Here is a 15386-nt window from a genome sequence, read left to right on the forward strand (position 1 = left end):
GGCTAACCTCAAGGAAGCTGGTGCCCAAGGCACTACGACAAGGTTTTGATTCCTTCTTCTTATTGATGGGTTGGATGATCTGGAAAGAACGAAATGCGAGGACCTTCAATGGAGTGGCTTTGAACGTTGTTCAGCTCTCTGATGAGATCCAAATTTGAAGCTAGGCAGTGGTGCGCGGCAGGGAGTAACCGGCTTGGCTTGCTACTATTGGTTCTGTAGCGTTGGGGTTGCTGTTGTTGTTGCTTTTGTAGCGAAAGGGTTGGTAACCATGGTGTTACCAGCTTGTCGGGTCATATTTAAACTATTTCTGCTTAATGAAACACACGTCTTGTCGACGAAAGCTGGTCGGCAGTCTACCTTGGGGTATACCCACGGTAGTAGTTTATCGGTAGACGGTGCGCAAACTACGAACTCGATGGTGACGCAAGACACGGACAAGCTTTTTATCCAGGTTCGGCCGCCGAGTTGGCGTAATACCTACGTCCTGCGTCTGGTTGTATTGATTTGTGTTGAGAGAATATGATGCGTGACTTGTCCTCTAGGGGACCCCTGCCCCTCCTTATATATCCTGAAGGGACAGAGTTACAAGCAAAGTATCCTATTTGGTACAAAATCTTGTAGCCTTGCGGTGCACGCCGACCAGTCGTGCGCCGCACGTCTTCATCTTGTGGGCCGAGCCACCTCTGATGGTGCGGCCCATATAGGCCCATGAGGGTATAGGGGTTTATACCCCCACAGCTAGTCCCCGAGCACCATGTATTATGATGTAACACGCCGTCTTGAGCTTCTTCGATTAGTGAGGCTTGACGTCTTCAATAAGTAGGAAAGTCGCCCAAACAGTTGCAACGGTATTTTGACAAACTCAAAAGACAGTTGATCAACATTGACATCGAAGAAGCAGGTTGTTCGAAGAATGCATGGTGCTCTTAATTAAAAAATATTTCTTTCCTGGTGAAGTGTGCCCACATTACTTTTCTGAAAAGTATAGACCTCAAAATAGCAAGCATATTCACCGCAAGGTGAAGTGTGCCCACTTAGTCCCCGAGCCTGGTAGTAGGTGACGTAGACACGTGGTGCTAGGGTCAAAAGAAAAGTTCTTAAAGAAATTCTGAAACTGAGATGCATCGCCAGATGCATCGTACCGATGTAGTCCCCGAGCTTGCTGGAAGGCGAAGTATGAGCCTTGTAGCAAGGTCTAAAAAATTGAATTTACCAGTCCCCGAGCATATCATGCTCGTCTGCAATTGAATAGACTAATCGACCAGTCTCCGAGCATATAACGCTCGGTGGTCGGTACAGTCACCGAATTCTCATGGTGGGCTGGTCGACCAGTCCCTGAGCGTATAGTGCTCGGTGGTCGGTGTAGTCCCCGAATTCTCAAATTGGTGGGCTGGTCGACCAGTCCCCGAGCGTATAGTGCTCGGTGGTCGGTGCAGTCCCCAAGTTCTTAAATTGGTGGGCTGGTCGACCAGTCCCCGAGCGTATAGTGCTCGGTGGTCGGCACAGTCCTCGAGCACGGCGTAGGGACCGACGGACAAGTCCCCGAGCGTGGTTGGGCACGTAAACGTGCTCGGTGGTCGGCACAGTCTTCGAGCATAGCATAGAGAGTAGTCGACAAGTCCCCGAGCGTGGTTGGAAACGTAAACGTGCTCGGTGGTCGGAGCAGTCCCCGGGCACAGCGTAGGGAATAGTCGACGAGTCCCCGAGCGTAGCTTGTCGACTGGGCCAAACCCCTGAAAAATAAATATAAATAATAGGTAGTACATGATGTATAAATAAACTTTAGATAAAAATCAGTACTGAGATAAGTTTTAGATTTTTTGTTATAAAATTAGCACAAGTAGTTAATTCATCCTAGAGCTTGTACCAGCTCTGGTCTAGCCAACAATCAGCATGAGGTGCGGAACCTAGACACGCGTGGGATTGCCAGCCTCGCCAGAGAGCTACTGCCGACCACCCGGAACGCAGAGGGCGGATCTCGTGCACGTGTAGGGAGGAGTCGGAGACAGTACCGGCTCTGGAAAGCTCGTGTAGGAGAAAAAACTAGTGTGGCTAAACAAAAAGTTGTTTTTGAAGGATAATAAAAAATATTATGCCAAAAATAAATAAGATATTAGAAGTGTACTTATCTTTGGATGAAAGTCTAGTCGGTGACGACAAAATTGTCCGACCCTCGAGCTTTTCGACTTGTCATGACGGTGGTCGCTGTTGTCGTAGCGTCGTTCTTCGCGGCGATTATTATTGACGTGCTCTAAAAAAATATCTCGTGCACTACTCCAATGGATTGGCCCTCTAAAATTATCATGTGTGGGTCCACGAGTCGTATAGTTGCATGCATGTGTTCAACACATGAGTAAACAAATTAGTTGCATCCATGTCCAGATTTTTTGCCGCATAAGCATAATTGATGTCACAAGGTTGCAAAGATAAGCCACTTATTATGCTAGACTTTGAAAGAAGAAGGATTAGCAATAGAGATGGAAGTGGCCTGAAGCCAGGAGGAGCAAGATGATGTCTATTAGTTTCTTTCATGCATTGTAGGATTAGTACAACAACAACCTTTTGTGCATGTAATTCTCTCTTCTTATTAATATATGCCGGCCATGTTTGGTGTCCTAAAAAATGCCAGATTTTGTGTTAATGAACTATTTGTCATTATCATTTTCTTTAATACTAGAGCACCCGCTTTCATAAATTGCTTCACGAATTTGTGGCATGGTGGATTTCAGTGAAGAAGGAAGGGATCCCAAAGGGACACACCCTTCATGGACATGGGATGGTCTATTAATTCAAGTACGACATAATGCTCAACCTCTCTTCATTGTTGCTGCGGATTATTCTATAGTTGGAAGGGAGAGTAGATAAGGTTCTGGGATGACTGATGGTTACAAGGACTATAGCAGAACAAGCCCCTAACTTGCACAAGACGATCTCAAGGATTATCAATATCACAACAGTAGTCGTGGTTCTTAAAGACTGAACTCTTGGGTGTCTGGTATCAAAAGAGTTTTGATAGTACAAGTGATGGTTGAGTACATATACAATCTAGCTAGCACCTACAGTAGCAAGTTGCCCTATACTGCCTTCTCCTTGTGAACTATAAATCTGGTCCTTGGAAAAGGACTTAGGAGAGTTCCGTCTAAAATGCAAGTTCTTCCTTTGGTTAGCCATCGTATATTGGTGTTGGACAATCGAATGCTTAGCCAAGCATGAGCTGCCCCACCTGCCCTTTATGTGATCAGGGCAAGAAACATTAATCTCTTGTGTGTTCACTAAGCAGGCCAAGATTTTTGTTTTTGTAGAAACCATTTCATGGCTGCAACGACACACTTTGATGCAACGACACACATGTAAATGCTATAAAAAGTAAGCAAAAAATGCTCCTAGACACTAAAAGTGACATCCCTTTGCTGTTGGACCTTGAAAATGAAGGAATTTACTAGTGGACACTTTTATTGTTGTCATTTGTCAAATTTGTTGGAGGACACCAAATGCATTAAAGTAATCATTTTGGGCTTAGGAGGTGAGAGAACAATTGTGAAATGACTCCTATCTCTTCCTTCTTTCTCTCTCCCTTACTTCTACTACGACAAGGAGCTCACCGATGGCAGGAAGGTGGCGCTAGGGCTTGCCTAGGCCCACGCGCACTTGCCAAGGGACACGACCCCATCGGTGGTGGCCTGCGGTGGCCCGTGCATGCATGGCAGCCAGCTGCAGTGGCTAGGAGCCCTATGGAACTTGCCCGCAACCGTAGCCCATCAAGGCCTGGCCATGCAAGCAGCCGGCGTTGATGGCATCAACGCTGGTGGCGAGGCATTCCTAGGCCCAATTTAGTCCAACAAAGGGGAGCAAGGGAACAAAGAGATGTCGAAGTCGGTGGTTTCAATTGGGGTGGCACTGCGTGGTAGGGAGAATGGCGGCAGGGATCTCTGTTGCTCGATGTGTGCCTTTGCTCAACAATGGTGGCTAGCTTTGTGTGCTTATTCTAAGGGAGGGAGAGGAGAGTGGTGAGAGGGGCAACGGTGGCCAAGCAAGCCCTAGCACCGCCTTCCTATCACTGGCGAGCTTCCGTTAGCCAGGATTTCGCCGGAGCCCGACATCCTCCATAAGAAAAAAGGGAGAGAGAGATAGAGAAGAAAGAGATGGGGCAAAAGCATTATTTCGTTGTTCTCTCACCTTCTGAATTAGAAATGATTATTTTAAAGCATTCGGTATTGTGATGTTTACGTAGAAAAAGGGTGGGATCGTCGGTATTTGCTAGCTCGTTACGTAGATAGCCTTTTATAGACCATACTAATGTTGAGAGCTCATATTGTGATGTTTAACCCAGTGATTTTATTGTGATACTGCACACAATTAAATGTGTTGATAGTGTGATATTGTTTATAGAAAGAACACACACTGCCAATTAAATATATGTCACTATAACTCTTGGGCCGACTCCTTTCTGTCTCTCCCTACTTTTCCATATAAATTTATTTTTGTTTCTTAAAGTAAAAAATATATATTTATGTCAATTTAAAAGAAAATGAAGAGGTGGAAATATACAATTTCCCAAAAAAATATCTCTTTATTTGGACTTCCATGGTTGCCCTCCATTTGTTTTATGGTCTCATCTATTTTATCAAGATGTACTTGTTTGTTTATTTGAACTTCACATAGATGCTCCTAGTTATAAACTTCTTTATGTTTTGATCAAAATATGCATCTGAGTAAGTCTCATCCTTGATAATAACATGGAAACTTTCTCACATGGCCTCCTTGGTTGCTTAGTAGCACTTCTTACACTTGCAACTTTTATAATTTGAAGGTTGTATTAGTTGGATTCAAATGATTTACCACCTCTATTTTTGTCCTGATAACTTGCAAAATACTCAATTGAACTTGAAGAAGAGAAATGGACATATTCCAAAAGGAAAAAAAGAGATAACAAAAACATTGATCAATATATTTGATCAAACTCATAACTAGAGTGCAACATAATTCAACACAAAAGAGGGTTATGGTGATCCATGTCACCAATGTTTTTTACTTAGCATTAGCAAAGGCCCTGATTCAACACCCTTAAGATGACCAAGCAACCTCTCGTGATTGCTTTCATAAATTGGGGTAGACCCTAGGCATTTTTCTACCACTTTGTATGTAGATGATGTCGCCCTTTTTTAAGGCAAAAACTGTGGGGGAGATCCCCACAACACTTTTTATTTTATAAATTTTAAAGGGTTACAAAGGAGGACTTATAAACATCTTAATTGTATGCATCTAGCCAAAAACAAAATGAAGACCTTAGGTCATCACTAAAACATAGGGACTACAGAAGGCATTGATTTTTTCTAAACTAGCTATCGACATGTATATTGCCATTCCTGAAGATTCTATCATTCCCAATCTTCCAAATCTCCTAGGCTGTAATAATCACCACTTCCATGAAAAATGGTGTGTTCTGCTGTTGCGTGGCATGGGCTAGACATGAGTTTAAATTGAGGCTTGTGTTCTAGTTTATGCAAATCTTCTCCCAACAGCTCTTGGCAAAGGAGCAACTAAAGAACAATTGATCTATGTCCTTGTCTGTCCCTAAAGGACACATAACATAGTGAACTTCATCCTCGGCATGAAGGTTTCATCTTCTTAGCATCATCTTGGTATTCAACCTATCTACAAGAATTAGCCAAGCAAAGAATTTCACCCTTGGTGTGCTTTGGATTTCCACATCCAAGAAAACATCGGGTGTGCTAGCAAGCTTTGAAAAAACATCTTGCAAAAATTTCTTGCTGAGTATATTGGTGTTGCCCCACTGATAAGACCAAGTGTCTTTGTCGTGCTCATCAAACATTTGCAGTAATAAGTGATCTCTGAGGTTTTGGAGCTTGTTGAAAGCTTCTTGTAAGATTGGTAGAATGAAAATGCTATCCGAATCTTCAGCGTCCATAACGTCTTTCACATTTATATTGGCATTTCGTGCAAAAGAAAAGAGCCTAGGGAAGTGGTGTGCAAGAACATGCTCTGATTAGAGATCTCCTCAAATTGTCACTATCGAGCCATCACCAAGGGTGCACCGGGCAAAGCTTCTGAAAATGGTGCTAAGTCATTGCACATCTTTCCACCAAAAGGAGCCAACCTCTCTAGAAGCATGTGATACTTTGCTAGTGTAATATTTGCTCTAGATAAGATTTACTCAAGGTGTGTCAACGTGGTTATAAAACTTGTGTAGGTTGCTTGAGGAGGAGAGCGTCATTTTGGACATTGAGAATAATGACTCCTATCCCCTCTTTGTCTTTGGGTTTTGTAACTAGAGACCAAGCTGCCAAGTCACCCTTTTTATCCAGCCATTAGTAACATGCTTAAACAACTTACAACAAATCCTTAATAATTATGGTGAAGCCATTATCCTAAAGAACTATATTTAAAAAATGTAGAAGTCTATCAAATTTGGTGTGAAAATCTAGATATGGATCACATACTCCATTAGTTTTAGGTTCAATAGGTTAGCATCTCGTACAATTATAGAGGTGGAAAGGCTAATTGAAGACAAGAGATGGGAGGATGACACATTGACAAGAGAATTGATTGAACATGACAAAATTTCTATGGAAAGAAGAAGAAGAGGCATGGGGAAACCATTGCTTGGTCAAATGGAAATGTGATTTTCATCCTAAGACACTAGGAGGACTTGATATTTTAGATCTCAAAACTTTCAATCGAGAACTTCGTTTGCCATGGAGATGGCTAAGGTGGAAAATACAACCTCAACCTAGTTTATTCATGGGGATTATTGTTGTGTTGGAATCTCTACAATCATTAGCATAATTGGCAATGTAGTTTATTTCCTTTATTTGATTATTTTTCCCTAAGTTGAGACAATAAATTGGTAGTTACTCTACTTCGACTTAGTTCAATGGTAGAGCTAGAGCACATGTCCATAGTTAATAAAAAAGATTAAATGAATGTGAGGAAATTGGTAAATCTCAAGTTAACACATTGAGATTATGGGTAACTAAAATCAAGACAACATTCTCACTTCTCCCACTCTACACTAGTCTATCCTTTTTCTTTCTCTTTCTCTTCAAGTTGCCTTTTTCATTTTGTGATGAGTACAACTCTGTAAGTGAACGAGAGCGCCATCCACCTTCCATGCCATCACCATAGGGCATTAGTTCTCTATTCACTCCTACCTTGTCACTGCCAGGGAGTGCCCCTGGTTCATCCATGTCCTCTTTGCCACCACCATGAGGCATCATTGTCTGACCTAATGGGTCATTCATGAAGGATAAGGAGGCAGTAAAGTGTATATATAGCAGAGCACCCCACTTTTAACATTTACAATAGTAAGTGTTACCATTATAAATTGATTCCAATTTCAATCAAATAAAACATATCATAGAGATACATGAAGGGTATTGGTAAAAAAGGAAACATTGCAAAGTTGGAAGATAAGGTGCTAAACAAGCACATATTACTCAGTAGCCATCAATGCATGGTATCACCACTAATCAAGCATAGACATGAGCATTTTGGACCAGGCCAAAAAAATCCTACCCACGATTGTCCCATGGGTGAGTCAGGCCGAGCAAGTTGCCTACTATTGCCTACTATTTTTTATTAGAAAACAAATAAAATGAATATTTTGAGTTGGGCTCGGATCAATAGTTTTTTCTAGGTAGCTAGACCTCTGCCAAGGCCCTGTCCACTAAGGCTCATGGGTGGGCCAAAACTTGATAGGCTTAGGCCAGGCCGGGCTTAATTTTCTTAGCTCTAACAAAGTGTAGGCATGACAAGATGTAAGCATCATATCTAAAAAGCGAGGCTTATGGCGGTATGAATGAGTTGAACACAGTAGAGAAGGGCAACAACATCGACTCAAAACAGGTCGTTGGCAACAAAAAACAAACAAACCCTTATTCATTTTATATTGGAGTATGGAAGGTCATATCACCTTTCTAACTGACAGGTGTGAGGGAGATCATAGTGGTAGAGAACTAGGCAGTCGAGAGAGGGCACTGAGGCATCACTGGTAGATCTACCTGGCATCAACCAAAGCTAGGAGGGTGCTTGAGCAATCTGGACATGTACCTGGTGCAAGCTAGCTATTTGAGCACTCATCCTCTATCTTAGATCTAGCACACTGACCGAAGGGAATGCTACAATAATGTGGTTGATTGATGGAGGGGAGGAGGGATTGAATTGAAGCGGGGGCAATGACAATTTTGCTACTACTTGTCCCACTCGAGTACGAGGAGAAGATGGGAAGAAGAGAGTTAGCAGATCAACAAGGAGATGAGCATGGGAAAAGGAAGAGTATAGCAAGATGATGATGGTGACTTATGGCCCAAAAGCATAGATGCACACACTATGTTGCCACACCACAACACCCATCCGGTAACAATATAAATAAAGTCCAAGTGGAAGGAAGGGCGGTGGAGGTATCGAGGTTGAGAGAGAAAGAGAGGAAACATAGTTTGACGCGTACACAGAGTCCATGAGCTGATTGTTGTAGGCAAGCTTCATAAAGGGCATGCAACCCCCACAATCACAGTCCATGGATGACTTAGGTGCTCCATGTGGCGATACTCCAACATTGCTATGAGTCTGTGATGCAACAGGCTAGGCTTCATCAAAAACAGAAAGAGGCGACGATAAGGTCCACACTACCCAATAAAAATGGATAGTGGACACATGATTTGGCCTCATTGGATGAGCGCACCAAGATGTCCCTGGGAGCACATATCACACAAGTTATATGAACCTTCATATGCACTAGACTAGTGCCTTGTCATTCATAAGCCACTAACGCATAACCCATGCCTCATCTCTAACTGAACTTAGTATCTACAATTAGTAAGAGGATGCACTAGAACCAATCACTGATTGCATGAACATAAGCATGTGTTTTGACTGGTGGGCTGAATAGTGGGGGATGGGACGATGTGGTGAGCCTAGATTGCAAGGTGTTCAGTTCTAGGACAAGAGGGGTGAGACCATTCCCAAAGGAATATGTCATCTAGATGCAAAGTGTGGCCATCCCCTCAAATTGGGCGGATGATTTTGTCCCTCATAGGACACATGTGGGCGAGCACAATCGGTTGTGAGTGAGCCAACGAGTGCCGCCGCCACTATTGAAGAATAAGATGTTGGGAGGGGGGTGTGGAAAATGAAGGTCACATAGGTGGCCCATGGGCAGGGTCATGGTAGCAGATAAGATGCTCTAGCTCATCGTGGTGGTGTGTATGTGTGTGGAGGAGGAGGGAAGCAGTTGGGGACGACAAGCCCATACCCATGCAATATGCCCACTTGTGAACATTAGGGTTAGTGCTGGCTATGTAGGGCAATACCTGTTTGTGGGTGTGAATTAGGGGCGTCGTTCGTAGGCACATGTGGCAACTCAAAGGTGAAAGCCATGTGCGTTCAAGTAGGCTGTGAAATAGGTGGGCAGTGGCCTTGGAGTTTGTGCCTTTGTGGTGACTTGAATGCATTTGTAGGAACTAAGCAATGGATGGGAAAGCAAGAACAAAAGAGAAAAAAGAGGGTGATGGATGGGTCCCATGCGAGATCTCAATCCAAACATAAACATGAATGGCCCTATTCCCCCTAAGCAAAAGTATATGAGAAGTCGAGAACATACCATCCCTAAAAACTAGGACTAGATCGCTTCAACCCATCGTGTCCCTCAAACCAAGCACCTAGTAATTGCGCTAGTAACCAACAACACATAGTGGAATGACAATAATTGGTAACTTAAACCAAACATGGTAGCTAAAAAATCATTGCCTCTAAACATAAGATCCTATGTGTGCCCCTTCTACTTACGGGCAAATACAAAATAGAAGTGTGGGCAAACACAAAATGTGGTTGGGGAGGAACCGAGCTCCCTAGGTCCCCTCCTCAAGTTAAGATCCACCCTTCCTCATACTTATGGAAATGTGATTGGGATTTATCATGGCTTAGGTGATAATTCATTTATAAAACATTAGACTCATTTGTAGGAGAATAATAGAAGGATCTCATATCATACCAAAAGTGTCATAACTAAATAAAGTTTGTCATTAAAAGTTCTATAAGTGCATTTAACAAATACTAAAAAATACTTACATGAAGTCTGGCATTCTTCATCACATTGGTCTTTATTTCCATCCATTTTCAGTCTTCTTGCTAACCAAAGAGGCTGTAGCATGTTAAGATTGTTACTATACACACCAACAAGTAAACGTAAAAATTTGCAAGACACAAAATAGTAAAGACCCCACCAAAAAAGAAAACATGATGAGTGATAAGTACAATTATAGTGGAAGACAAATTACCATATCCATGTACCCATCAAAGGAGTACAAGTCGGTGACACTCATGGTTGGTTTGTAACAGTCCATTATTTCTTTGTACTTAAAGTATTGTTCCGCAGCCTTCATTGAGCGGAACACCTTTTTTGTCACAGGATCCGTAAAGTACTACAAAAACAAACAATGAATGGTCAGAAAACAGAAATTAACTGGATATTTGGAATGGGTGATGAGCTCTTTACCCTATCTGTCCTAATGCCATAACTGCATTTCTTAAATGTAGTTTCCTTAACCCATCCTGGTGGAAGAGACGAGACGTTGAAATCAAGTTGAGCAATGATCTACATGTAATGTTGAATGTTAGTTCTTGAGAATGTTAAAGCATATAATATATAGCCACAAAGTTAGATATTTAATTGTAGAATATTTTAGCATGTTAATCCATACATTATCTTTGTTGCTTATATCGTTGCAGTCCCCATCATTGGCAGATTCATCAGGGAGCTTGCCCTCATCTATGAGGCGCATCACTTCAGCTTTTGATGCAATCCTCACTTTGGAAGACGGGTGAGCATAAACCTATAAAAGAGAAACAATGCATCATATATTGTATACAAATAATATGAAAACTTAAAAAGAAAACCATTGCTCTTTCACTGATATAAGCTTCACAACATTCAATCGCAATTATGTACGAAAACATGAATATTGGTTACTTTGAATTTAGAGTCAACTGCATGCAATTGCAACTTACCTCAATTTGTATTACATATATATACCTAGTCGTTGTAAACAAAATATATACTCCTACATTTAACTTAGTGGGCAGTGTTTATTAATTACTTTGCATAGCGGCCATGTAACGCAAAATGCTTTACTTTTACTCACTAAAACTCCTGTACTAACTAAGCTAGTACTAACACAAAATGGCCAAAAAGAAGAAGTAAACACCTTTCTACGTGGCGCGTGAATCCTGGTAAAATCGTTTCATTATACATGTTTATAATAACAGCCGGAAGATAGATATGAGACACTGAGATATATACATACAATAGTTTGCACCTCTTAATTAGCAAGCTTCCATTTTGTAATAATCCCTCCATCCAAAAAAGATCGTAATTATGGAAACGTGTCGGTCAAACTAGCTCAAATTTGACCAAATTTATAGAAATTAGTATTAGCATTTATATCTCTAAATAAATTTATTATGAAAATATATTATGTAAATAATCTAATGATACTTTACTTTGTTGAATGTGTGTTATTAGTACTTTTTTATATAGTTCTAGTCAAAGTTTAGTTGTTTGACTCCTCAAAATGTGAGAATTACATGCTTTTGTGGACGGATGGAGGACAACACAACAGCTATTGTGTATTGATCTAGATCTCTTGATCATATCCCTCATGTAACTTTGACAGCAGTAAAACCCTATAATTACTAGTAGAGCTAAGACTTGGGCCGTGCCATTTGAGAATGGATCATATGGGACGATCCAAAGTACAGCACAACACGAAATATTTACTATACTATCTCTCATCTAATTTTTAAGTATATTATAAAAAATTAAAAAAAATTATTAAAATAGTATAAAAAGTATATATATATATATATATATATATGTATTTTATATCAGAAGCGGAAAAAGAAAACTAGTAAATACATTTTGAGAGGTCCTGCTTGGGCTGGCACATGAAAGCGTGCCGCGTGCCATGAGTTGTGCTTGGACTGGAAAAAAAAATCACTGTGCCATATTGGCGTGACCCAGCGTGCCTCTCATGCTCAGAAAGCATGACTCGAAATGGCACGAAGTACGAGAGGGTCGTGCCGGCGGCACAGGCCAAGTCCACCTAGTAATAACGTTTTCTAACTATGCATGCAGCACAAACGGACAAATTAAATATACATCTCATTTAGTTCATCACAAGAAATTAAAGTTAGTTAGTTATGGAATCTTTTTTTAAAAAATTCTTTTTATTACCTTGTACATCTTTCTCGGAATTCTCCCGTTCTCCCCTGAAGCCCTGATCTCGAGCAGCCACTTGTGATCCCCCCTGAGCCATGCGTACTTCCCCTGCACAAACACGCACATGCATTCCGCAACGGTGATGAGATGTCTGAATCCAATCCAATCTTCAGCAAAGGCAATGCAAGGTGGACATCTACAACGAACTCGTGTGATCAAACTCCTAGATTGTAGATAGTAGACGAACAGATAGCTATGCTTGATGACTCACCTGCAGCGTGGTCTTGTCGTCGAGCGTGTTCTTTGCTTCGATGGCGCGCTGCAGGCCCCCGGAGACGCAATAATCGAGCACCTCATTCTTGGTGCTGAAACTGAAGCCGGTCACGGGGCAGATGAAGTTCTGCATATATAAATGCGCACGAATGAACAAACAAGCAAAAGTTTAAACACACTAGTAGAATTGTTGTAAAACCCTAGCTAAGGCCTTATTTAGTTCTAAATTTTTTCGCAAAATGGACAATATAACATTTTTATTTGTATTTGATAAATATTGTTCAATCATAAACTAACTCTTTGGTTAATAAATCTCTGTAGGGGCCTCGGCCCCTCCAGATCCTTTCAAAAAAAAAAGATTCGTTTTGTAAATTACAAATAAAATTTGATGTGACGACTGAAAATTTTGCAAGTTTTCTCAAAAAAAAAGATTTTGCAAATTCTTTTGAGAACTAAACAAGACGTAACTCACACAGAGTCTCACACGCGCACCCAGGCCCCGCGCACATATACACAGTTTGCCCCGCCGGCGGCCGCCGCCGTAAAACGCAAGGCTACATGCATGTACCATGGGTGCGACGACGGGGCACCTATATATATGTCGGATGGACGTACCGTCGCCTGGAACGTGCCGTCGTCTTGTTTGTAGCCCTCCATGCCGAAGCCGTCGGGGAGCCAGTCCGGCCTCGGGACATCTTCGTCTTCGTCTTCGGACCACCCCGCCGTCGGCGGCCACTCATACTCGGCTTCGGGGACGACCGCGGCGGCAACCGGCGGCGACACCCGCGGGCTCTTCTCCTCGTCGTCCGAAATGACCACGATTGGCGACGACGCCCTTGAACCAGCCATCTCCGTCGACCGCTCTCGCTCGATCGGCCGCGCCGCCGCTCGAAACTGAAGCTATAAAGACGACGTGCTCTGGATGGAAAGTATAGAGAGGGTCGACGGAGCGTCGGGTGGCTGCCTCTCGTGTCTGGTGTGGTGTGACGGCAGCGCGCCAGCCGGAGCCGTTTAAAAGGCGACGAGAGAAGGGGTGTATCGTGACTATCGTCCGTCAGCAGACAGCCCGGGTACCAGCAAGGCATGCAGATGCCTTCTGTTTTGGTATTTTGGATGTATGTAATTGTATATAGCAGTATATATCTGTAACAATTAATAAGTACTATATACTACAGCCGTATATACCTCCAGCAATTAATACGTGCTATACTACAGCCGTATACATACTGTCCTATTTTCAATTTTTTCTAGTTATATATATACCTCCTCACTCCTATATATAATATATAATGCATTCTAAAAACCTTAAATTAATACGTGCTACTACTGCCATATACAGACCATCCTATTTTCAATTTTTTCTAGTGATATACCCTCTCACTCCTATAATATAATGCATTCTAATTTTTTAAAATTAATATGTGCTACTACATCCGTATACAGATTGTCCTATTTTCAATCTTTTGTAATGATATATGCTCTCACTCCTATAATATAATAATGTATTCCAAAAATTTTAAATTAATACTTGCTACTTCATCTGTATACAAATTGTCCTATTTTCATTTTTTTTCTAGTGATATAACCCCTTGCTTGCATTATTCTAAAAATTTTAAACAATTTGAGGAAATACTTATATATGACGCATGTAGCTATGGAATAAACCAATTAAAAAAATTCTCCTTAAATTATAATTTTATTTTCAATAAATTTTGCTAAATCTGGATATGAAACGCCATATCTTCCTTTTTTTTATTTAGACCAAAAAAATATGAAAGGTCCTCGTCCAAACAGGATTTGTGCGTGCGTCTACATCGTCAAAAGGTCGGAGTCTGATTGATTGAGTTTTTTTAGTGAAACCTGACTCAGGCCTTGTTTACTTCCAATTTTTTTTTTGCAAAATAGGAATAGTAGCATTTTCGTTTGTATTTCACAAATATTGTCTAATTATGGACTAACTAGGTTCAAAAGATTCGTCTCGTCAATTCCGACCAAACTGTGCAATTAGTTTTTATTTTCATCTATATTTAATACTCCATGCATACGTCTAAAGATTCGATGTGACGGAGAATCTGAAAAATTTTGCAAATTTTTTTGGAACTAAACAAGGCCTCACTCGTATTTAAGTCCCGGATTTGATACGAGTAATCGTATTTTTCTATTTATTTTAGAATATAATGACACTATATTTTTAATGATAAATAACGTATTTTTCGATAACGAGATGACTTTGTCAATCTTGAAATTTATCAATCTATTTGAATGTGCATATGTATGCACACCGGGTCCCAAAAAGTACATCAATTGCCGCCTGGCAGCACGAGCCGAGTCCACTAGCACGGTCTATTGGGCCAAGCATCATCTGAATGGCCCTCGTCTCTCTACCTTTTTTTTCCCTTTCCATAATTCAAGCATTAAGCATGCCTTTCCCCGGAATGAAATTAGACCACATAAAATTACTTACGTAAAGAGATAAACTATCATAAGTTAGTATTATTGGATGAAATGACACACTAATATAGACAATTAAATGTACGGTAGTGAATGATGTGTGTCGTTGACGTTGCACCTATTCATAAAATGTTGCACACATTTTCTACAAATATAATCAAACTTACAATATAAAAATAAAAAATTAATTATTTAGAGATGGAGAGAGTATATCATAATTGTTCACGCTAGATATAGATATAAGATAACTTTTAAAAAGATTCATAGTATAATAAAATAATATTTAAAGTTAAGAGGCGTTAAAAATAATATTTGGAATTACTTAAATCTAAAAGATTAAATACATTAATTAAAATAAATATATGATAGACTTAAACATTGCCCTATTTTGTATGGTTCCACTTTACTAGTGAAGCTGTTTTTAGAC

General features: G+C 40.9%; 1 protein-coding gene across 1 annotated transcript; it reads right to left on the minus strand.

Moving 5' to 3' along the window:
* On the minus strand, positions 6924 to 13485 carry LOC8076482. The gene is made up of 8 exons (XM_002448747.2): positions 13124 to 13485; positions 12507 to 12635; positions 12251 to 12343; positions 10719 to 10850; positions 10514 to 10612; positions 10296 to 10439; positions 10087 to 10159; positions 6924 to 7246 (listed from the first exon to the last, which is right to left on the minus strand). Exons 1-8 carry the CDS (start codon positions 13355 to 13357, stop codon positions 7029 to 7031), a joined length of 1122 nt encoding a protein of 373 aa, XP_002448792.2. The 5' UTR covers positions 13358 to 13485; the 3' UTR covers positions 6924 to 7028.

The sequence above is a fragment of the Sorghum bicolor genome, chromosome 6, assembly GCF_000003195.3.
Source record: "Sorghum bicolor cultivar BTx623 chromosome 6, Sorghum_bicolor_NCBIv3, whole genome shotgun sequence".
NCBI classification, from domain to species: domain Eukaryota; kingdom Viridiplantae; phylum Streptophyta; class Magnoliopsida; order Poales; family Poaceae; genus Sorghum; species Sorghum bicolor.